This window comes from Branchiostoma floridae, chromosome 7, assembly GCF_000003815.2.
Source record: "Branchiostoma floridae strain S238N-H82 chromosome 7, Bfl_VNyyK, whole genome shotgun sequence".
Lineage (NCBI taxonomy): Eukaryota > Metazoa > Chordata > Leptocardii > Amphioxiformes > Branchiostomatidae > Branchiostoma > Branchiostoma floridae.
The window spans coordinates 395,465-420,326 of record NC_049985.1 but is presented as its reverse complement, the minus strand read 5'-3'; the positions used below and the strand labels follow the sequence as shown (position 1 = coordinate 420,326).

The window sequence follows — 24,862 nt, the reverse complement described above, 5'->3', positions numbered from 1 at the left end:
CAGAGTTTCTTCGTCGGCATCAGGGTCATACCTCCTCGTAATTTAGAGCTCAGCTGACAACTCGGCCGAGCTAAAATCTTGATTTGTAAACGGGGCTTAACCGGTGCAGTCCAGCTGGATAACTTCGCATTATTGCACCAGCCTGGTAACTGCACGAAATTCACTGGCAAATTCGAAAAAGGCTTCTACTGCACTTGTTATGATCCAACTTAAGTGAGCTGAGAAATCATACGCTTCAATGAATCATCATGACTGGCAGACAGAAACTTGAGAATCTGCATGGGGGTTCCGGAGAAATGTTTACATTGAATTCAGAAGATATCAAAATTTACACCAAATTTGGTCACCTCGATACGAATTACTGTAAATGCAGAAACTTTCGTGGTGGTTTAATGTTTGCGGTTTTTGCGGTGGCTGCTTCACCGCGAACATTTTTCCATGGCAGTAAGAGACTACAGTGCATGGTGCTACTGCGAACTTAAAACCACCGCGAAAAGTCCTTTTTCCCGTTACCGTGAAATTAAATCCCTGCAAACTTAAATGCATTTAGAGTAAGTAAATATGATGGATTTCTCTAGAACTGACGGGAAATGAAAAGGCCTGCCTGGGCATTTATTACCGAAACGAGCATGCAAACCCCCAAACTTGAGACATGACAAAGTCCTGCAGGAAACCCCTCAAGGAAGTGCAGCTGTCTTAAAATTCCAGGAAAGAAAGTTTTAAGGACAGACTATGAGTCATCATCATCATCAAAGGGTTCACAAGACGTGAACCCTTTGGAGATTGACAATTTTTCCTGGTGCTGTTTTGTTGTCGAACCCAAATCTAAAGGTATTTGCAAATTGTGTCAAACCAGTCTAGATCTATTAAAGAAGTCTTTGCAAAGTTTGCAAAATGAGTATTTGCTTAAGTTAAACTTGGCTTTTTATCAAAGTTTAACAAGTTAGCCTGGTATTGGCGCTTAGATTTTGCTACTAAACCAGTAGTAATTGATCTATTTTATTCATAAAAGTCTTAGATATTTAATGAATATCAATGATTAGCCACTAATTAATAATACCTGATCTTTGATCTTTCGACAACGCCTGCATACTTTTACTTCCGGGTAGTTTGGCGGGAATTAAACTACTTGGAAGGAATTTTATGTTAGCTTCTTGGACGGCTTAAGAAGTAAATGCAACGTCTTACCTGTGATCTGGATCTAAGACGGATCAGTAGAAGCCCAGGTGGCCACAAAAAGGCCAGAAATGAGATCAGGAAAACACAAACACGATCTGCTACAACTACAAGTTACAGTCTAAATGTGTGGCCTGGGGAATGGACACCCCTTTCTCAGGCCGGCAGCTGATTGGTCAATTTTTGGATAGGGTCATTATTTTTTTACATGGGGACTTATTTTAGGTACTGGTTTGTCAAACAGCTTTTAGGGAAGTAATAGGTAATGTAAGATACCAACAAATTTTGAAGACCATATTTTGCATTTTCATTTTAATACATATGTGCGTAATATATGCCTTTACATAAAAGTAAAGAGCACCCCTGTAAATAGAATAGACTAGCCCGACACTGTCATGGCGGACACTTGAAAAAAAATCACCCAAACGCCGAAAACTACTCATCTAAAGGCGATTTCCTTGATTCTATCGATACTGAAGAAGAATTGTCAACATTCTTGTGACTTATAGAAATTAAGGTACGTTATGTAAGCCCTATTCCTCCTGAACTGCTCTAAGTAGATCGCAATTTATATAGACGTGTGTGCAAACTTGCTTTGTGGTGTGTGTGTGTGTGTGTGTGTGTGTGTGTGTGTGTGTGTGTGTGTGTGTGTGTGTGTGTGTGTGTGTGTGTGTGTGTGTGTGTGTGTGTGTGTGTGTGTGTGTGTGTGTGTGTGTGTGTGTGTGTGTGTGTGTGTGTGTGTGTGTGTGTGTGATGTTACTAGTATGTGTGTGTGCATATGTGTGTGAGTATGATAAATGCCACAGTGAGAAGCTACTGTATATAGTGTATACAAATAATAAACGATGGAGCAAACTACTATCTGGAAGGTACCTTCTGCCCTACCACTTGCAACTTGATAAACTTCAAAGCCTTATTTGAGAATGTCTGATTTACTGTTTGTAATGTTTGTTAGAACAGAAGATGGCAGAAGGTGAGGGTGAGGCGGGGGTGAGCGCCATGCCCCTCCCCCGATTCAGTTCCTTAGCCAGTACACTTACTTACGTCTTTAGTGTCCAGTACACTTACTTACGTCTTTAGTGTCCAGTACACTTACTTACGTCTTCAGTGTCCAGTACACTTACTTACGTCTTTAGTGTCCAGTACACTTACTTACGTCTTTAGTGTCCAGTACACTTACTTACGTCTTTAGTGTCCAGTACACTTACTTACGTCTTTAGTGTCCAGTACACTTACTTACGTCTTTAGTGTCCAGTACACTTACTTACGTCTTTAGTGTCCAGTACACTTACTTACGTCTTTAGTGTCCAGTACACTTACTTACGTCTTTAGTGTCCAGTACACTTACTTACGTCTTTAGTGTCCAGTACACTTACTTACGTCTTTAGTGTCCAGTACACTTACTTACGTCTTTAGTGTCCAGTACACTTACTTACGTCTTTAGTGTCCAGTACACTTACTTACGTCTTTAGTGTCCAGTACACTTACTTACGTCTTTAATGTTTCTTAAAGAACTACAGAAGATGGCGGAAGGTGATGGTGAGGCTGGGGTGAGTGCCATGCCACTTCCCCCCCGATTCAGTTTCTTAGCCAGTACACTTACTTACGTCTTTAGTGTCCAGTACACTTACTTACGTCTTTTATGTTTCTTAAAAAACTACAGAAGATGGCAGAAGGTGAGGGTGAGGCGGGGGTGAGTGCCATGCCCCTGCCCCCCATGCAGTTCGTGAGCCAGTACACTTACTTAGTTATACGTCTTTAGTGTCCAGTACACTTACTTACGTCTTTAATGTTTCGTACTACAGAAGATGGCGGAAGGTGAGGGCGAGGCAGGGGTGAGTGCCATGCCCCTCCCCCCCATGCAGTTTGTCAGCCAGTACACGACGGAGAATGTTTCCCGCGGCCTGGCGCCCCCTCCGCCTCCACCAATCACAGACCAGTACTCCATGTTTGGCAGCGACTACCAGGTGGACGACCAGATCATCCGGCCGCTGGAGTCTCAGGTCAGTGGCAGAAAAGATCTCGCTTTGTTTGTTTGTTTTTGAGGTCTTCACCATCCTTTTCAAATCCCTAGTGTGTCCTCTCATCGAGTATGGTGCCCCCATATGGTCCCCTGGGAGCTGGAAGTCAGTAGACATCATAGAAAACATACAAAGACGTGCAACAAAAAGAATCCCAGGCTTGAGCGAGCTCTCATACGAACAAAGGCTTAGAACCCTGAAACTCCCCACCCTTCTTTACAGGAGACTGAGAGGTGATCACATACAAATACACACACGGGCTATACGACACGGAGCCATGTACACCGGAAGTTAAGAGGGAAGGGAGAATAAGAGGTCACAGCCAACGCTTAACAAGGCCAATATCAAAAACCAACAAGAGACATGACTTTTTCAGCAACAGAGTAGTGCCGTGGTGGAACGCACTGCCAGAAGAAGTGGTGACAGCACCAACGGTCAACAGTTTTAAATCAAGGCTAGATAGGGCCATGGAAGACCATCCCATCATGTTCAACTATAAAGCCTTGGACAAACCACACAAACCAATAATGACGGTATGCTGACCGATGAGAAAGAGGAGCGGTTTAAACTGGAGCGAGTCTCCTACCTAACCGAAGAATCTACTCTACTCTACTCTTTATTTGCTTGTTGCCTTAAGGCATACTATATATATACACCAGGTTTGCACTCAAGAGCATAGGCTGTATAGATATTGATAACTGTATAGGATTACCAAGGATAAATAAAGAAATCAAGTGGGGCTTAATGGCAGGGTTTTGGGACCGTAACCCAGAGGTTGGGGTTTAAATCCGTAGATATGCCGCCGCCCTTGTGCCCTTGGGAAAGGCACTCTTCATGACTTTCCCCACTTCACTCAGGTGTAAATAAGTACCTTGCTGCAGAATGCCACACCTCAAGCACATTAAAGAACCCACCACACTCAAAATATGACTGATGAGAAAAAACAACATTTTGGTTTGTAATTCCTCAAACGTACAGAATTTGACTCTGTGCAATAAGTACAGCTCAAAATTAACTTTAACCTTGCCTTTGTGTGTTGTGCAGGGAATCCGTCGCCTCCATCCAGACAAGTTTGACCACAAGCTGGAGCTGAAGAAGCTGAACCACTCAATCCTGGTCAACTTCCTGGACCTGCTGGACATCCTCATCAAGTCCCCCAACACTCCTCGCAGGTAAGCCTGATGACATCCTCATCAAGTCTCCCAACACCCCTCGCAGGTAAGCCTGATGACATTCTCATCAAGTCCCCCAACACTCCTCGCAGGTAAGCCTGATGACATCCTCATCAAGTCTCCCAACACCCCTCGCAGGTAAGCCTGATGACATTCTCATCAAGTCCCCCAACACCCCTCGCAGGTAAGCCTGATGACATCCTCATCAAGTCTCCAAACACTCCTCGCAGGTAAGCCTGATGACATTCTCATCAAGTCCCCCAACACTCCTCGCAGGTAAGCCTGATGACATTCTCATCAAGTCCCCCAACACTCCTCGCAGGTAAGCCTGATGACATCCTCATCAAGTCCCCCAACACCCCACGCAGGTAAGCCTGATGACATTCTCATCAAGTCCCCCAACACCCCACACAGGTAAGCCTGATGACATTCTCATCAAGTCTCCCAACACTCCTCGCAGGTAAGCCTGATGACATTCTCATCAAGTCCCCCAACACTCCTCGCAGGTAAGCCTGATGACATTCTCATCAAGTCTCCCAACACCCCATGCAGGTAAGCTGGACAGTTAATCTAACTTACACTTACACTTACCACTGTTTTCTGTATCTGTCTCCAGGACCCTCGCTCTGAGATGGAAATTTTCTTCTTGGGATCGAACAAACCAAAACTGTCTTGACCTTTTCCAAATTCAATACAGTTGCTGGGAAAATTTTTTATTGCGATCACTAGGGTGTTTGTACCAGAACCCAGAGAAGCTGAAGCTTTAACATTGGTGATTTGTTAAAGGGACATAATGTAGAAATATGGCGCCAAAATTTCAAATGTTCTGAACTTGAAAATCTCCATTCAGATTGACATTTGCAACTTATTTCTAACTTATCTGTGTCATTTTATCACATTTCTAGTGCTAATTAACAACGTCAAAGTAAGCCGGGACCAAATTCACTTACTTCCGGGTAGCCTACCGGAAGTAAGCCGACCGTAGATTTCCGAATCGACCGTTGCTGTCGCAGATCTTCGGAGCGTAGCGGGACTTTCAACAAACTTCAGTAATGATTCGAGCGAACCACCGAACGCGTTCTAAAGCGCACTTTGGCTCGCCGGCGAGTTGAATAAAATGGCGGACAACTCAAGCGGCGGAGGGAAGTGCGCATATTTCAAGACATTCTCACGGCTCAACAAAGTCGTATCCATACGTTGTAAATATTGCTGTGCAGTGTAATAAGGTAAACTCAACTCATTATGTAGAGAAATGACCGAAAACAGTGACTTTAATTTTACATTATGTCCCTTTAAGGGATTAGAACCCAGAAGAGCTGGGAAGAGCTCCAATCCCTTATCAAGTCACCAATGTCAAACCCTTAGCAAAAACATGTACCTGACTTCTAATGGGGCGGTGAAAGCAGGCTTTTAGCCAGGCATGCGTCAACGCGTCATCTGGACGCACTTTTCTTAGAATAACAAGAAATTTGATGCCCCTGGACGCCCTTTCACTACAGAGAAAATCGTCAGACAAGCATGAAATTCTGATTGACCAGGGATGCTAACAGGTCATCTGTGGTCACAGTCTTCTACTATGACCTCTGGAACAGTATTTTTGCCTCTTGGGAAACCTAAGAATGCACTTTTTAAACTTAAAATCATCAAAAACCATGGAAGGTGGCAATAGTCACTTACCGTGACTCACCAATAACTTTGGACTCCCTATTATAAAATCCTAGCTAAAAGCCTGGGTGAAAGGAAAGGGTTGGGCTCCTCCTCCCAATGCTGTGCCCTACACACAGTGGATAACAACCCACGGCCCCTACAACCTCAAAAAGGCTATGGGACTACCTTTACCTATCATTATCTTTGCCTTTCCCTTTTACCACAAATCCGAGAGGATCTTTGAAGAGACTTGGTAATTTTAATAGGTTTGGATACCAGGCGTAGTTGTAAAGTTTTTGTTCTCATTTACATGTATTTTTTGTTGTTTTTTCACATAAAAGGGAAGAGAAGATTGATGACCTGAACCTGCTGTTCATCCACATACACCACCTGATTAACGAGTACCCCTAGCCTCTAGTAGTGGCATTGCAGGGGCATTTTTGTCAAACATTTTTCATGTATATTTTTGTTGCGGAGAAGATGGAACCTGCTGTTTATCCACATGCACATGTACTGAACAGTACAAGCTGCATATCCGATATACCACCTCATGGTGATTTTGTCAAACATGTTTTTTGTTGTGTTACCATGACAACAGGGAGGAGAAGATTGACGACCTGAACCTGCTGTTCATCCACATGCACCACCTGATTAACGAGTACCGGCCGCACCAGGCGCGGGAGACTCTGCGCGTCATGATGGAGGTGCAGAAACGACAGAGGCTGGAGACCGCAGACAGGTGAGGACAGGTGTCGTTTGTACTGTGTATACGTTCAGGTGAACTAGCCTCATGATGTAACAGTAACACAGTAATGAAGAGTACAAGCTGTATATCCGATAAACCACCAGGTGCAGAAACGACAGAGGCTCGAGACCGCAGACAGGTGAGGACAGGTGTCATTTGTACTGTATATACGTTCAGGTGAACTAGCCTCATGATGTAACAGTAACACACCAGGTTTGTACTGAACAGTACAACTACAGTCAAACCTGCCCAAGGCGACCACCCGGGGGACCGGGAAAAAACGGTCGATTTGGACAGGTGGTCTCTGAGAAGAGTATCGACTCAAAACATGCCCGATGCAAAGTATAAATGGTTTCCGCTGTGTTTAATGGCAAATAGCAAGCACACTGCACGCACGCAAAGAAGTGAGGTCTTTAATGTCAAATACAACACGCACACTGTAAACTGTAAATTTAACCCCAAAATCTGACGCAAACTGGCCGATTTCGGCACAAAATCGCGCTATTTATCATAAAAAATCGATGAAAACCTCAATTTTGAAAATGATGCGGTCGTTATGGGTCCCAATATGGGCCGGTCGCGGTCGCGTTGGCCAGGTGGTCGTTGAGAAAAGGTCGCTTAATGCTTACGTCAATGGGAAAATAAATCGGGACCGAGAAAAAGCGGTCGAAATGGCCAGGTGGTCGCTGAGAAGAGGTGGTCGCTCTGGCAGGTTTGACTGTACAAGCTGCATATCCGATAAACCACTTCATGGTGTAACACACCAGGTGCAGAAACGACAAAGGCTGGAGACCGCAGACAGGTGAGAGTAAGAAGCGCTAGGGTCACATTTAAAAACCTTTTGTGGAAACAAAAAATTAAAGTTTTAAGAAAGTATATCAAGAAATTAACACAAGATATGTTTAAAAAATTGTCTTTCCGCACCTGAAGTACAGAGCTTACCAACAATATTTTCACCAGTCATCTGGTCCTTCTCTTCTCAAGTCCATTTTTTTGTTACTAGCTGTTCTGATTTTTTGTGGGGGTGGGGTTTGCCGTCAATATGCAAGATGATGAGCATATATCACTGAATAGACAGTACAGAGTAGCTTAAAATCGGTCCTTGACTGTCTGTCAGCTAAGGTTGTCTTTTGGCACCAAGTTTGTATTGGTTTCACCTGGTTTATGGCAGCAAGTACAGAAAGAAGGCAAAATTGCAAATGAAGCAACAATCCCTGCACCACCACCTGCATTCTGACCACACAGTAGTGCCACCTAGCAGATTTGATAATAACTGCAGTCTACAGCATGACACAATGATTCTTTTCTTTTTCAGGTTCCAGCAGCACCTGGACCGAGTCATCGACATGCTGAAGCAGTGCGTGCAGTCCATGCCCGAGGACATAGGGGGCGCTTCTGACAGCGAGGACGTCAAGCCGAACCTGGAGGAGCTGAACCGACGGGCGGGAATCTCGCAGAGCAAACGCGACGAGGACTACGGGAAAGACAGACTCATGTGCAGCATAGTGGACAACATCAAGTCATGATAAACAGCATAGTGGACAACATCAAGTCATGATGAACACAGCATAGTGGACAACATCAAATCATTATGAACAACATAGTGGACAACTTCAAATCTTGACAAAAAGCTGAACTACAGGAAAAACAGACTCAAGTGCAGCATAGTGGACAACATCAAGTCAAGATATTGATAAATAGCTGAACTTTGTTGCCACATGATTAACATTACTGTATGAACATTAGCTGGTACTTGTGATGGTCTAACTCTTGTGGAGAGCTGGAGATGGATGCAAGAAGATGCCTTTATACTGATTTATTCCAGAAGTGTTAAGACGGACTGATGTTGTGTTGCTCTGTGTTCGGAGCAGGACCAGAGATGGAACTGGTATCTTGCATTAAGTATTCGATAAGCAACCTAATTTTGACAGTTCTGGGGATAGATTGTTACACTTACTGTGTCCAGCGACTAACAAAAGACAGCGGGTGCTGTCTAAAACATTTGACTGTTCCCAAATTTATTTTCCAGTTGCTTGAGTAATACTTATCCAGTGTACAATTAAGTATATGACAAACAAATATTGTCTGTATGGTTGTGTGACACCTGATCAGCTCACAAAGGAAAGACAAAAGATATGTATGGGGAAATTCTCCCAGCCCTTTTTGAAAAGTACTAGACTAGTATTAAGTAAAAACAGTTCATACCCTAACAAATGGACTTTTATTATGAATGTTAGGGACAGTTTATATAGCTTAACAGTAGACTCACTATGATCATAATCATGCAGTCTCAATGTTGATAAAAATGTGTTGATCAATAATGCCAGCATCATTTTGACATCTTAGGTGCAAGCACATCAGGGCTCTAGCCAGCGTCCGTTTTTCCGTCAATTGACGGAAATTTGCTGCGTGTGACGGAAAAAATTTAAAACCAATCCGTCAACCTTGACGGACAAAAATCCTTGGTGGAAGCTACAGGCGGCTTGGGGACGCCGTCAACAGCCGTAAAAGCCACACACAGTTTGTTTTGCTATTGTTATTATTGTCGACGAAGTGTGTCGGCGTCCTTTAGCATACGATGATCTCATTAAAACCCGTTTTTCAAGGTCAGTCTTTCTAACTCATGGAAGAGTGTTTTCGCGATTTTCTTGACAATGGGAATTGGCTGACGGAAAAAAAATTTGAGCTGGCTAGAGCCCTGAAGCACATCTAATCCTCCAAAGACAGAGGAAAATAGACAGTATACCATACAGTGGGAAGTGTATGTTTGAGTTCTGCACCAATGCCATAGCCTGTTGTCATCCTCTGTTGTAACCACTGGCTCAATGTAACCATGGATTTTATTTGCAACCAAAAAGATTTAGCCAGTGGTTGTTATGGAAGATGACACCCAGGCTAGGAGGATATAGTTACAACCTAATCATGTTGATGTATTATCTATTATTCTGATATACATCCTTTTTCCAATTTAAGGATAACATAAACAAGGCCAAGACTTGGTCTAATTTGATAATAAATGGTGTCAAAAAATTGTTTTCGTTTGGAGTCTAGATAAAACTTTGTCTTGCTCTTGACCTATCGTATTAGGCTATCACCCAATGCCTCTACCTGAAAATCCTTAAACCTTACATTAATTCAATGTAACTCTGTAAAACCCTAGTGGTACATCACCCAGGCATATCTATGACCCATTTTTCGAGAATCGTTCAAGCAATAAAACAAACCAAATACACAAACACCAATTCAGATAATCAGTCTTGTATTTCAAATTTCAAATGTCTACTACATTAGCCACTGTAGACACCAGCATATACCAATTATACTTAGAGCAGCTACAATTAGAACAATGGAATACACACTTGAATTGGGGAAACCTTACATTGCATTACAATGACTGACTGGTGGTATAATCAATGCATAATCATACACCACTGAGTAGATTGATTATCAAACCTTGGATGATTTTTTATTCTTTTTTCAAGTTTGAAAGTCCTGATACCAAGGTTATGGCGTGGTGAAATATCCTAGATTCAGGTATATCCTTGCTTAACAATACTTGTAATGTTAAGCCTGCAAATCATCATAACAATGAAGTCAACACAATACACTTCTTTCTCATCATTAGATTTAGAAACCATCAGTTACATTCACAGCGTATCTTAAGAACAAGTCCTAACTTGAAAATTCCCGTGTTGGTAAAAGACATTCTCAGCTTCCAACACTGATTCCCTATCATAGAAGCATTGGATTGTTCATTCCTTAACGAAGACTCGAGTTGGACAGTAGAAAATGTGGGTTAGTTCAATTTCTGGTGTTGGAAATGACAGTTCAACATTGCACCAGATAAGAAGAGTCCTGCTTGCTTCTGATTTATTGTAGAACAAACACCAATTATCCAGGAATGGCTGGAAAGGTTCTGATCAGTGTGATCATCTTAGGCATGATTTATCAGCAAGCTGGTTTGATGCCTATTTTGGGCCTCATAATGTCATATCTGCCTCAAATGTCCATTGTTTCTCATGCCCAGTCTTCTTAAAACAAGTACATGTACAAATAGAACAGCATGCCATCAGAAATAAGCACATTAATATATGTAATAATGATATAAAACTATTAAACTTTAAAGCCCAACTCAAAGTCTAAACTATCATCACCTACTGTAGCCTGAGTACCTTCCTCAGTAGTGACCGCTGGCTCAATCCTTTTGCTTGCTAACCACAGACAGAGTCTGAACCTAAATGTATATCCCCGACGGTTGGAATTTAGTGGTTTAAGCAAGCAAAAAGATTAAGCCAGCAGGCACTATGGAGGATGGTACTCAGGCTACTCCTACTGCTAGTTCAATCAAACCTTGCAGGCCCCTAGCGCCCCTTAGCGCCCCCTGTCTATTTAGTCCAGCATTGCAGGCCCTAGCGCCCCCTGTCTATTTAGTCCAGCATGGCAGGCCCTAGCGCCCCCTGCCGGAAGTCCCTAAGGAACTGCAGTGCTGCGGCCTGGAAGTTGGGCTGGTGAATGATCATGGAGCCCGTGCCAGAGTCCATCTTGATCTTGCGAGACTTCCCCATCTGCACGGCGATGTGTCCCAGCATCTTCAAGACGTGGTCGCACGGCTCCTGCATCTTGTAGTGCTCCACGTAGCGAAAGTTCTCCTGGCGGTTCAGCCGGAAGAGCAAGTAGTCCGCCAAGAAGTCTTCCCCGACCAGGTGATCCTTGATGGCACCGACGAGCGCCAGCTTGAAGCCCGTCTCTACGTCGGGAATGTTCGGAGAGAGCACGCCTGGAGTGTCGAGTAGAAAGACGGACGGCCTGTCCGAGACGCGGATTTTTGTAAGGACGCTTCGCGTGATCCCCGGGTCCTTCCCCACAGGTGTGGCTCTCCCCTTCTTCAGGTACATTCTCCGGAAGGCGTTGATGAGCGATGATTTCCCAACGTTCGGGATCCCGATCACCATCAGAGTGATGTCATCGTCCTCTCCCTTGTAGAATTCCGGAGAAGAGGCCAAGATGTCCATGACCTTGGGCATGATCTGCTTCACATCTTTGTCCTTGAAGGTGGTGCAGCTCGCGAAGGTCAGGTGTTCGACATTCTGCTGTCGTAGCTTCTCCTCGATTTCCCTTTTCCTGGAAAGGTCGGCGAGGTCAATCTTGTTCAGCATCAGCAGGTGAGGTCGTATGGACAGCGTTTCCTGGAAGCGAGGCGTCCGACCGGAGATCGGAATTCTGGCGTCGTGAACTTCGATGACGCAGTCAACGCCCTTCAGCTGCCTCCGCATCTTGCCCAAGCCTTTGGCCATGTGACCGGGGAACCATCGCGCTACCTCGTACCCTTTGTAGTTAAACGCTGTGCGAAACTTGTTCGCAGCCCTGGAACTCGCCATCTTGTTTTAAAATCTTTTTCACAGTTCCTCGACCAAATGTTCAGAGCCTCAACACTGTACAAAAATGAAACAGAATCTTTCTATTAGTACTGAACAGTACATGGACCAGTATATGGTGTACCAGGTGGATCCAAAGACTGAGCAGTTTACTTGAACGCTGTGCGAAACTTGTTCGCAGCCCTGGAACTCGCCATCTTGCTTAGCTTTTTCAGTTTAACCAATTGTTCAAATGGTGCAAAAACGAAACAAAATCTTTCTACTATTACTAAACAGTATATAGAGTTCTACCTTGGTTTACCAGGTTATCCAAAGAGTTGCAAGAGTTATATTGTTCAGTACTCAAAGGTGGGGAGGGGGGGCCACCTTTCTGTTTTCTCAGCCCATCCCCGTCACTCCTCACTATCTGTACGAACCCGAACAGTACGAGGATCTTCCCTACGTATACGAAGTTATTCAACGAGTCACAATGGATTTATAACGCTTAATATATATGATAGAGAGAGAGGTGGGGAGGGGGGCGATCTCTCTGTCTCTCAGCTCAGTGTATGCTGTCCTCAAACAAAATCATGTCAAAAACGTACACTGCAGAAGAAGAAAAACATGTTTTGTTCTACTGAGCAGTATCCCCGGTATGTGGTACTTTTTCAGTAAACAAAGTTGTTATACACAAGGCAAGGGAATATGATGCTGAGTATGTAGAGTTGGGGAGGGGGCGGTCTTCTGTATCTGTGTCTGTATCTCCTTCCCTTCCTCAGTGCATGCCGCCTGTAGCGCCCCTCTGCAGCAGCTGAGTGAACCTGTTGGTTACAGAGATTGTTGTGTCCAGGAACCTCTCCACACAATTCTGCAGGCACGCCTCTGTCCTGTAGTCCAGCTTGTTCCCCAGGCGAGAGTCCGCCACGCACGTGTCCCAGCACTTGTCGGTAAAGTTGTGGACCTGAGCCTGGAACTGCGCCTTTACCTGTTCCTCTTGAATCATCTGCCGCAGGACTGGGTCTACTTTCTCGTCGTTGCCGCCAAAATTAGACATGTTTGAGGGAGAGATCCCGTCTTCCAGCGACGTCAACTTGGAGCCAGCGATACCTTCCAAGATGGACAAGAGGTCAGTGAGGACAATGGAAGAGACCACTTTTCATGGAGGATCTAAAATGTTCTGTACATCAAGAAAACAACAAAACTAAACAAAAACACGCCAGTTATCAGAAAAATTATCCAAATGTTTAATTTGATTATGTTTTTTTTTAATTCTTATGCAGCTAAAATGACTATTTGATTATTTGTCGTACGGCATGTGCATTTTCAAAATAGTTTAGTCCAGATTCACGCGAATAGGCTTCTGGGTACAATCGTTGCAGACGACGCATGTGTCAAACAACCGTTTGGGAAATATCAGGTTATTATTTAAATCAAGGAGGATTTTAAGACCTCAATTGCTTCAAAATTGTTGGTGCTTCAAGACGAATGTGTAGACAAAGTCAACAGAGAAATGTTAGAAATAAATCCGGATTTAGTCAAACTAAAGTAAGCAGATAATGCAACTCTTCTTCTCTGGATGGTTTCAAAACGGAAATCATCGATGTTTGTATATCAGAATGCCACACTTCAAGTGAAAGGGGCGAGGGAACAGGTACGGTGACACCTTTGCTAGCCCTCGGCCCGCCTCACCAAAATTTTGTTAAACTTGTCAAAATATCGCCCTCCCTCCCTTTTGTATTCTTGGCCAAATATCACCCTCCCTCCCTTTGTATTCCCCGGAAAGATAACAAGAAATAATGAAACAAACGAGCGAAACCATCTATCCGAAACTTTACTCAATCAATGACAGCCACCTACCACTTGTCTATGCGGGTTATTCTATGATCCACGAACTCAAATGATGCAAATGTATAAATTTGATTCAATACTTCACTGTGGATAAAAGTAACGGCTCGAAAGGCTACAGAGAGAGAAAAACTGAGACAGAAAGAGGGAGAGAGAGAGTGAGGGGGGAGAGAGGAAGAGAAAGAGAGTATGTGTGTGTGAGTGTGTGTGTGTGTGTGTGTGTGTGTGTCTGTGTGTCTGTGTGTGTGTCTGCGTGTGTGTGTGTCTGTGTGTGTGTGTGTGTGTGTGTGTGTGTGTGTGTCTGTGTGTGTGTGTGTATGCGTGTGTGTGTGTGTGTGTGTGTGTGTGTCTGTGTGTGTGTCTGCGTGTGTGTGTGTCTGTGTGTCTGTTTGGGTGTCAAGGGACTATGTTGGTAGAGAATACTAGAGATGTAGATGAAAGCGTCCATAACCATGACCTCCTCTCTTTCTGCGGTTTCTTTAAGTGTGCAGAAAACAAGCTCAGAATCGGAACATTTTCTTGGCTTCTTCAGAACAAAATTGAAATCATCGGGTAGTGGGATCGGTATGTGGTGGTGGTGGCTTTAATAGGATCGAATGCGACATACACCTTCCTACTTAGCTTCAACATGTAATGTAATGTTATGTAACAGTGTAATGTTATGTAACAGTTACAAATCATAACAGTCTGAGCTTATCAAAGATAATAAAAAAAAAAAAACACTGCTTAGTCATATTCCCCATGATCAATAGGACAGATTCTCCAGTTATTCAAAACGGAAATGAAAATCCCGCCATGACCAAAGCAACTCTTACGCGATCTTCTATATACTAATATAGCCTCCATCGACGTTCACGAACTTCGTTTAGCTTGAACTACATGTATGCTATTGTTATTGCTAGAACAATGAATTCGCAAAAAAAGTCACAATCATAAAGTAATGATATTTCATGTAGAAAACCATCATTAAAAACAGCATCTTATTTAAATATCAATCAGAATCCGACTAGAACTTTCTTCATTCATAATTGAAACTGAAGTTGCATTATAAAAACCACTCACCCCGACTTTATTGTATCGACAATATACTTGTCTTCTTTGGTGTAGTTTTAGATTGCTGAGTGAACAACAGGAAAGCATTTCTTAGTTGATTATTTACAGCACTGTCGCGGTTTTTGTAACGTTAGTTTTACATTTCGCCGTGAAAGTATTCCGCAGTTGATTGTTTACAACATGTCAACGTTCGTGTAGTTTCACATTTTACTAATCTTGGGTAAAAGTATAACAAAGTTGATTTTTGAAAACAACATTTGGCTTTTTGCCTAGTTTGATCATGATTTCGTATCTCTCTATTGATATTTTACAACATGCATATGTGACCATTTGTGTAGTTTTGGATTGCTGAGTGCAAGTGCAATGTATTCCTACTAGTTTGTGATTGTTTACAGCATGTTACCGTTTGTGTATCTTTATATTCCTGAGTGAATGTAACTTCTTAATTGATTGTTAACAACTTGTCTCCGTTCGTGTGGGTTTGGATTGCTGAGAGAAAGTATCTTCTATTTGTAATTGTTTATAACATGTTGCCGTTTTCGTAGTTTTGGTGAACAACAGAGAAGAGAGAGAGAGGGAGAGAGAGAGGGAACTTTATGAAAGTATTTCCTATTTTTTAAATTACAAATAGTGGTAATTTTTTTTAGATTACTCTAATTGAACAGCAAGGAGAAAAGAGATACTAGTAGACGGAGAACTTTATAAAAGTAAATTTTCCAGTTGATTGTTTACAAGATACTAGTATGACCATTTGTGTAGTTTTTGATACCAACTGAGATAGAACTATTAGAAGAAAGGGAGAGAGAGAGATCTTTGTTGAAGTATTTTTTAGTTGATTGTTTATAAGAACGTCGAGAAGTGACCGTTTGTGTATCAGTTTTATAGCGTTATTGCTTTGTGTGACCAACAGAGATAGAAAAGAGAGCGATAACTTTCTATGAAAGTATTTCCTGGTTGATTGTTTACAACATGTGACCGACTCTAGCAGACGACACTTCAGGCCACGCCCCTACAGCTATCCCACAATCCCGTTCTGCGCATGCGGACTGAGCTTCGAGTGACAGAAAGCAAAATGGCGGCAATGGCGGCTAAACTTGGAAGTTCAAGTTGTTGACTTCTTCACAAATCTGTATTTCTGCTGTGTTTCGGAGCTGCGTTCGACCCTCGGATGAACCATGGCGGAAGCCAAGCGGATTGTGCCGATTCCTCTGAAGGGAATGAAGCCGTTGAACAAGGAGAAGAAGGAGAAATCGACGCCTCCTCGTGCTCCGACCCTTCGGTTCGCCCTCAACCTCACACCGAGCACGGATAAAACCTGTCCCGAGATCTCCTATGTCGACCTCGTTAAAAATGCCATGGTGAGCCTTTTTCTATTTTATTCTTCGCCATTACTGTCTCCTCTCCCTTGGCTGAAAACCTGACAGCTGTCGGGGTTTGCTAGGGCGAGAACTCGGGCGTAGTACGGGGGGTAGCCCGGAACAGGAGGGGCCTGTGTACCTTACAAAACAACCTGGAAATGTTCGACTTTTGAGCTCGAATTTTTAACGAGCTGAAAATGCTGGGGTTATTTATCACCCAACAACAGTCTTCCCTTCCTTCTTGTGTTCATGTCGTTCGTTTTGGGGCGACGAGAAGCTTGAAAATGAGCGACTCAAATCCTACATGTTTCCCTGGACATTTTTGCGGTGGGGATGGTTCGCGCATGGTGCGGGTTTGACGGCGTTTTGCCGGGAATCGAGAGGGTAAAAACGGCCGAAATCCTGGTCCAGACAAAGGCCGACATGTCTGTTCCCGACGTGACAAATTACACAGCCCAAACCCGATCGAAAAACACGCCACAGAGCAGGGGAGAAGGCGAACTGCCTTCCTTTCCCAGCGCCATCATGTTGACCCGAGTACGTTTCGTCCCGTTTGTGTTGTAGCGACTTGCTACGAAGCTCGCTGCCTGATTTTGCAGTCCGAGAATCTGGAACTGTAAAAACGCCTGCCAGGCTTCAAACCCACACCACTGGCAGCCTACAAGTCTGTCATTTACAAAATCTGTCCAGCTTTTCTTGACGAAGGGTGGGGGAAACAGTTCGGCAGCCATGTTGGACTTTCAGGCAAAATATGTGCTCGGCGTTCTTGTCGCCGTGAAGGGAGACTGAAGTTGTTACAAACATCGGACACTTTTGCACTACTCGTGTTGTAGGGAAAAGGGGAAAGTGTTATAGTGTAGGTTTTTTTTCCAGAATGTTTTGGGAAGAATTTTGCTGGCAGGATTTTTGGATGGTTTGACAGATTTTGCTCTTGTTTGGGGTCATGAAAATAACCTTTGCATCAGGGCATGGAAGCGTGGAATGCTTCTCGGCGCACGTCGCCTTTGTGAGCGGATCGCGTGGTAAAATTCCCCGCGAACGCGGTCTGATCAACTTCAAGTCTTTAAACCGAGCAGAAAATATTATATTTTGTGGTTTCTTTTATTTTTCTCGGGCGTCTTGGGGGGTTGAATGCATAATGAGGCGATTAATGGCAGGTTGATGAAAGTGATCAGGCCGTGAGCGGGTGCGAACCGGGGCAGCGGCGGGAGGGAGGGGGAGGGAGGCCCGGGGCCGCACGTGCGGCGCTCGTGGGGAAACCTCGCGGGCAAGTGCGGCGACGTTTTGGGTGGTTTCCACGGCATTCGCCTATTCTGGGGAAATCTGTTTTGTGAAAAATGCAAATGAGACGGAAGCACTGTGGATATTAAATGAGGGCGCAAGTTCGCTGTTCGAGTGTGCATGTTTGCAGGAGTTTTGGCAGAGGGAAACATACCTGAAGCGCCGTCGAGTATTTAGGGCGCGTCGGTAAATGTTTTATTGGTAATGAGTAGCGTTCGCTGATTGCCTCATTTACATACGTGCATATTAATTAGCGCTTCGGAGGTAGCACCGGACATGCGGATGTGGTGACATTAGAATTGCGGTTGTCACATTGAGGACTTTGATTTGAAGTAGATCGTGTGATTTTACACACCTGTGACAAGCAGATTAATTGGGTCAATTTACATACATGCATACTAATTAGGGCCGATTCAATGCCATTTGCTGTATCACGTACTGGGCGTGATTTTTTTGTGTGCAGAATTTTTTTAGCAGATCATGTTCATTTGTTATGATTGGAAAGTAAAGCTAATTAATGGGGCTGTAATTTACATATTTGCATATTGATGAGCTGTTGGAAAGGTGCATAATTGTCATGGTTTTGTTCAGATTTTGCTGATTCTGTATAATGTATTACCAATGAGGTTTTTAAAACCTCCTTGGAATAGCCACAAAATTGGTAATTGAAATATCAACTTTACACTCCCTGCAGAAAACATTTATTTTTGTCATGAAATCCATTGTACTACTGTCCAACTTGTTCCAAATTCTTGTACACTAGTACAGTCATTTTGCCTTGATTGATATTGGGCATTCAACAATAAAAGTTAAGAATAAGACAGCTAAAGTGGCAGCACAAAGTGTTGCATACTCGTTAACAATCTTGCCCACTGAGTGACTGACCAGGGCTCGAAATTCATTTTTGGGATTAGGTGCACTGGTGCACCCAGCTTAAAAAATTGGGTGCACCAAAACATTTTTGGGTGCACCACTTAAATTTAAGTAGAATGTCAGAAAAACCTGATAACAAAACTTAGTTATGTTTTCATCAAGTACCATGACAGGCATTTTTGTTATATTTCTATACTACTATACTTTGATATCTTTACATACATAAGCCTATGAAAATATTGGGTGCACCCTGTGCACCCACAGAAAGTAATTGGATGCACAGCTCCAATTTTGGGTGCACCTGGGTGCACATGCACCCAGTATTTCGAGCCCTGCTGACTGTTCATAAGTCGTCTTTGCGTTTGCACAAGTCAACTGTATGTACATTCAGGAACGTCATATTCTAGACAGGTAAAACATACTACTAGTACACATGTTTCACTACTCAGTCTACTGATATATGAGGCAAATTGCAGCCCATATTGACATGTGCTGTAAATCTATTAATTCTGATCGAATACACATATTATAATGTTGCTTAAAGGAAGTAGAGACTGAGTGCTGTCATGTCCTTTCGTGTGTGTTTTTTTTTTGTGTGTGTGCTATTAGAGGGAAAGGAAGGTTTTTGCGGCATTTTAGGTTTGTGTTTAAACAATTTTGTAATTCCGTTGTCATACAAAATTACAAGGCAGATACATTGCATGGGGCCATTGAATTTGCAATGGGGAGGTCACAGTACAAAAATAAGGCCACTGGGAATCTTTCAGGACCAACTGTAACAATGTATTACTTATATATTCACCACCTACCTTGACTGCAGACCATTCCTGCAGATCTCTAGCTCTGAAATTACAATTTATGGGAAACAACAGTGATTTTTTTGTTGGATTTGTGCTGGAATTGGAGATGAAAATGGGCCAAAAAATAGCTAACCTGGTCAAAAGACAGGAGTTGAGAGGCGATCTACAGTTCCCTGCGGTGTAATGTGATGTGTGTGGTCACAGCCATCTGTCTACATTATGTGCTGCACATTTATGTATCGCAGTGCCGAGCTGGCTATGCAATATTTACAATGTAGGAAATAGTGCAGTTTGTTGAAGTAAAAAATCATTTCAACGTTGGATGGTTTGGTACATGCGGATACATTTGTAATTTTGGTAGCTTTACTCATAATATTGTCATGGCGTATGGAAATTTAGAAGATGCATGTAATTTGGATCTTGTTACTAATTCATATATGTTTATGTACAATCATACATTTATTACATGAATGTAGACTAGTGCTATTCTGATTATGAATGGCATACATTATAATTGATAATTGATACGTCTGCTTGTACTGCAATACTAATAGCAGGGCTCGAAATACTTTTTTCTACATACCTGCACTGGTGCAGGTAACATTGAAAATTACCTGCACCAGACAAATTTAACCTGCACCAATCCTAATTTAGGAATTTTAGATCATACTAAAATAGTTCAGGAACCATTGCTATTTTTTCTTTTATACTTTATAGGTAGTAACAGTCAATGCAGCTAATGACAATCTACATTTGTATATACCATACCATTATAGGACATTTATGTATAAACTTTACATGGACCAATGCAGGTTAGGTGCAGGTAGACACCAGAAATACCTGCACAGCTCCAATTTTACCGTGCATATGCAGGTGGTATTTCGAGCCCTGAATAGTGTAAAGATTGCCCATGTCTACTATCTTTTTGTATCAGCTCTTCTATCTAGATATTATGTACTGACTGACAGTATATGTCATTTCCTCGGGCTATATGGAAATTTAGAAGACAGGTGTGAATGGTGTCTTGTTACACATTCATGTACATGCGTACAGATGCCCCTGATATACATGTATGTACATAATAACTTAACTAGTATGTTATCATATGATATAAATGGCATGCATTAAAATAAATGTGACTCTGCTGCTTGCAATAATGTAAATGTTATTGAATAAGTACATTAACTTTTGTGAGCATTAAGAATGTACATTCAGCTTATTACAATTGTGTATTATTCCTGTATTATCTTTGAAATTCATCTGAAGAATGTGTTCATTTTGAAGTTGTTAGTTTCAATAACACCACTATACACATTCTAACTTAATAATTTGAAATAGTATAAATGATTTGGAAAAATAGCGCATGTAAAATTTGTCGACTATTTGAGTAACAAACATTAAGCTACCATCCAGTTTGTACAACTGTAAAATTCTAAGTCTTTATCTTCAAGCCTCCAAAACCTGTGTTCACTACTGTCTCAAACTCTCAATGCATAATGATTTTTACCATCCAATAACTTAGTTCATTGCCTAGAAGTGGTTAAATGGTCATGCTTTGAACAAACCTGTTAAATTTAAACTAAAGAAATCTTACAGGTACACGTCTGTTGAAATTGCAGTTGACCAGCACCATGATATTCATGTGCCAGCCTATGACGTTCCTACCATTGCCCAGCACACATAAACTGATAGTAAAAGCTGCACTGCAATATTGGACAGATGTACTGGTAGTACAGGGTTCTAGCCAGGATTTTATTTTAGCGTAGTGGGAATGGCATTGAAGTGAAGCGACCAATCAGGACAGCCTTGTCAAAACAAGGCGGCAGGCGGCGATTTTAGCCGCCTACTTACATTTTTCCAGCCGGCTACTTTGGGGTAGAATTTCGAAAAATAAAAGTTTAAAAAAAGTCCAGTGCTCCCTGTTACAAAATCCCCCAGCAATTTGTTTTGATAAAGCTCTGGCAGTTTTCTGATAGTTGGCCCCCGGTTAGGGGTCATAGCGGGGAACCTATGCCGAATTTTTTTGAAATTCAGGATTTATTTGTCAATTCAAAGTTTAAAGATAACAATAAAAGTTACCAAAAATACACCCCCAAACAATATCTAGGGGTCTACATTTAAAAATTTTCCCAGGGGGAGGCCCCCCAGACCCCCCCTACGGGACGGGGGGACACCCCCCTCCCGTACCTACCCCCCGCTCGCCACTTCGTGGCTCGCCGCAAGCCGCTACGTGCCTTGCCTGCTACTTTCATATATTAGCCCCCTACTCTAAAAGTTTGTGACAAGGAGATTGGTGTGGAAGGGGGTCATTTCGAAAATGTAGAATTAAAAGTTGGCACTCTGTTAACATCACATGTAACTATAGCTGTGATATTGACGTCAGGTCACACTTGTGTAAAATACAGTAAATTTAATGACCAGGGCTTGAAATTCATTTTTTGGAGTTGGTGCACTGATGCACCACATAAGATAAAGTAGAACGTCAGAAAAAAGACTAATTTCAATTTACTTCAACTTCTTCATCAACTTCTTCAACTTCAAAATCAAATTCTTAAACAAGTACAAGTACTATGACAGACATTCTATTCTCTGTCTAACACTAAGATGTCAAGACAATGGTGTATACCAATATACTTTGATATCTTTATATACATAACCCTACAAAATATTTGTGTGCACTGGTGCACCCACAGAAAAAACCCGGATGCACCAAGGTGGACATGCACCCAGTATTTCAAGCCCTGATGACAATGGTTTTTATTGCGTATCCATGCCCAACATGGGGTAAATGCATTGAGTTGAATAGATGAAATAAAATGTCGAGGTTATGCTTTTTTCTATCTATATCTACATACTAAGTACACAGTTTCTTCCCTCTTCTCTTGAAACACGTGTAGACATGATATTTACAGAGTTTTTTAAGTGACATACCACAGCATTTGAGGAACATTTGTGTGTAACCTACATAGACCAGCTTGCCCGTGATGTGGGGCTTCGGGTCGAAGACCTAAAGAACGCTATGGGGGACAGAGGCGTCTGGAAGGAGAAGGTGGACTTGTCCGGGCAAGCAGCCCGGGATGATGATGTGTGTCACAGTTGAGAACAACTTATGGCTGTTAATACTAATAGTGATAAGTCTGTGTTTCATTGTTTGGTTCATTTTTATAATCTGTTAGTAAAACAAAAGCCACAAAGGGAAATACTTCAAGTAAAATTTGCTATGAAATGAAACTCACCATTTCATTTGGACACATTTTACTCCAGTTCAGTGACTAATTTATCAATCGTTCACAGCTGCCAAGTGACCTTGCATCTTCTTACTTTGAGACCTACATGTATGTGAAAGAAGTGAAGTCTGCTACCTGGCATATCTATGAATCAGTGAATGCCTTGTTTTGGTATTTAAAACTGAAATATTTCCCAGTGCCTTAGAATAGAAGTCACAATACTGTAAATACAGAAATGTTTGCGGTGGATTAATGTTCGCGGTTTTTGCGGTGACCACTTGACCGCACTTAAAACCACCGCCAAAAGACCTTTTTTGAGCTACCGCAAAATTAAATACCTGCCAACTGAAATGCATTCACAGTATGCCAAAGTACTGGAAATCATACTGTAAAATAGTTTGAACCATGAATTAATCACAAACCTCGTTGAATCATTGTTCACATGTTCTGTCCCTCCCTTTTCTACAGTGTAAAGACAAGGACAGTAGGCCAACTCCAAATAAGGACGCCGAGGTCATTGACTCCGATGACCCCTTCGCTGCAGCAGATGCTAAAGAGATAGCGGATGTGGAGAGGATCGCCAGGCACTTCGAAGAGAAATACGTGAGCCTCATCGACATTTTTTGTAACAAACTAATGTTACATCACACAAAAGTTACAATTGAATAGATTTTGTATTCTATGGAAAACTTAACTTTACCTAAATAGTAAGTCTAAGTCTAAGTTACCTAACCAACACTAAAGATGATTGGAACTTAACGCTGGTTCACCTTTAACCGAGGGTATCCTATATCCGTTGTATGTAAAAAAAAAACGTATATGAAGTAGATGGACGGTGGTTTCAAATAGGAACATTTAAAAAATATTGTAAATTTGAAAGCACAGTCCACAGACTTGATACTGCCAAATGTGCTGTTTTTAAAGACAACGGATAAAGGTCGCCCCACGGATAAAAGTGAACTAGCGTTACCCCAAATTCTGTATACAGTCAGATGTTACAAGTAACATAGTGGAGTAAATGGTGTATCGGATTACCTGGATGTCTAATCTTCATTAACAAATTCTTAAAAAATATTTTCATACAAATGTTGACTTCTGAGTTCTTAGTCCTAGTTAGTAACTGTACTTACATCATACATGTCAAAATTTATGTAAATAATTATTTATTTATTTATTTATTGGTTTGGCTGTTCAGAACACACAGCTAGGGCTGCCCAACTAGCCTATGGCTATTGCAAAGGGCTAGCCCTGCTGACAAACACAGAGAAGATACATATGGATTTGGACAGGATACTTATCAATAACAATTTTCTAAGTTCATAAATGATAGGAATGAAAACAAAAAGAGAACATTTATATATACATGGTGTAGGATGACATACATGTCAACTATAATGGAGTATATAACATCACATCATTAACAACAATATTTGCAATAGATAATTATGTAAATAACATGTTGACCTTGTTTTCTCAGGGTCCGTCTACAGTCAGCAAGTCAGCCAAGGGCAAAAGAAGGGACAGAATACAGGTCAGTAAACACCTGTGGTGTGTATAAAGGTCAAGGTCACAATGTTGTGACCTTTCTTTGAGGACATAGAGGCTGTGAATTGTTGTCCAGTTTGTCTATGGCACTGTGTCGGAAGACAGAGCTTGTATCTGTGTGTGTGATATTGCAATGACCCTTTCCAGAGTCAAGGTCTCATTCCACAATTTCGCCGTCCCATAGGAATACAGCTTAAATCACACAACTTCTATGCCCGCAAATCCAATTAAAAACCAGTATTTCTGGAGATGTTTTGCTTTCTATTGCAAGTGCACTAGTTCGTTAGGCAATAAAAAAATGACACCCAAATCTAGCCCACTCAACTAGAGTTATCGGATTTCAAACTGCGAGTACCCGATAGCCGCCCGAGGGCCTTTTGAGCAGAGAAAGGCCTGGCCGCAGCACTCAAAACAAAGGAACGTACACGTCCGCAAATCAATGGGATTATGAAACTTTCCGGCACGATGATAGCAGAAATATACAAGCTTTTATCTAAAATCCTTCTGATATCAAGTGGGGGCGATGAAAGGGAATTTATCATCCACCTACACACAAGCTTTTGACACCCAATCATGTTTTGGGCACGGACTCTTTGTGACTCTGCACTCGGAGTAATACAGGAATGAGACCTCAAGAGAATTGTTTTAGGCTTGTCTGTTTTAGTGCATGTTTATCTGATGATGATCTGCAATGCAGTATCTGTATGTTATGCCAGAGGGCGCTTATGACAGTGATTGATTTCCTTGTGACCATTGCAGGACCTG

The 24,862-nt window shown here is 42.2% G+C and overlaps 5 protein-coding genes across 5 annotated transcripts in view; 2 read left to right on the top strand and 3 right to left on the bottom strand.

Moving 5' to 3' along the window:
• LOC118419818 (tyrosine-protein kinase Tec-like) overlaps window positions 1-1,334 on the bottom strand; it is a 25,527-nt gene extending 24,193 nt beyond the window's left edge. Inside the window, exon 1 of the mRNA XM_035826423.1 lies at window positions 1,189-1,334. The gene's annotated coding sequence lies outside the window, so the exon portion shown is untranslated. The remainder of the gene's footprint in view (window positions 1-1,188) is intronic.
• A 1,634-nt stretch (window positions 1,335-2,968) lies between these two features.
• On the top strand, window positions 2,969-8,836 carry LOC118419382 (mediator of RNA polymerase II transcription subunit 7-like). Its single transcript, XM_035825747.1, has 4 exons — window positions 2,969-3,179; window positions 4,242-4,369; window positions 6,615-6,755; window positions 8,077-8,836. Exons 1-4 carry the CDS (start codon window positions 2,985-2,987, stop codon window positions 8,285-8,287), a joined length of 675 nt encoding a protein of 224 aa, XP_035681640.1. The 5' UTR covers window positions 2,969-2,984; the 3' UTR covers window positions 8,288-8,836.
• Window positions 8,837-9,966: 1,130 nt separating this feature from the next.
• LOC118419380 (mitochondrial ribosome-associated GTPase 1-like) lies at window positions 9,967-12,575 on the bottom strand. The gene is made up of 3 exons (XM_035825745.1): window positions 12,428-12,575; window positions 11,161-12,193; window positions 9,967-11,111 (listed from the first exon to the last, which is right to left on the bottom strand). The coding sequence occupies exon 2, from the start codon at window positions 12,137-12,139 to the stop codon at window positions 11,189-11,191; it is 951 nt and encodes a 316-aa protein (XP_035681638.1). The 5' UTR covers window positions 12,140-12,193; window positions 12,428-12,575; the 3' UTR covers window positions 9,967-11,111; window positions 11,161-11,188.
• Window positions 12,576-12,666: 91 nt separating this feature from the next.
• LOC118419381 (mitochondrial import inner membrane translocase subunit Tim8 B-like) lies at window positions 12,667-13,250 on the bottom strand. The gene has a single exon (XM_035825746.1). The coding sequence runs from the start codon at window positions 13,167-13,169 to the stop codon at window positions 12,891-12,893; it is 279 nt and encodes a 92-aa protein (XP_035681639.1). The 5' UTR covers window positions 13,170-13,250; the 3' UTR covers window positions 12,667-12,890.
• A 2,749-nt stretch (window positions 13,251-15,999) lies between these two features.
• The window catches only part of LOC118419472 (ubinuclein-1-like), a gene marked incomplete in the record, with an annotated part of 32,754 nt that continues 23,891 nt past the window's right edge, over window positions 16,000-24,862 (top strand). The window contains 3 exon segments of the mRNA XM_035825852.1: window positions 16,000-16,371; window positions 23,021-23,155; window positions 24,030-24,083. Of these exon segments, the coding sequence (XP_035681745.1) occupies window positions 16,189-16,371; window positions 23,021-23,155; window positions 24,030-24,083 (372 nt within the window).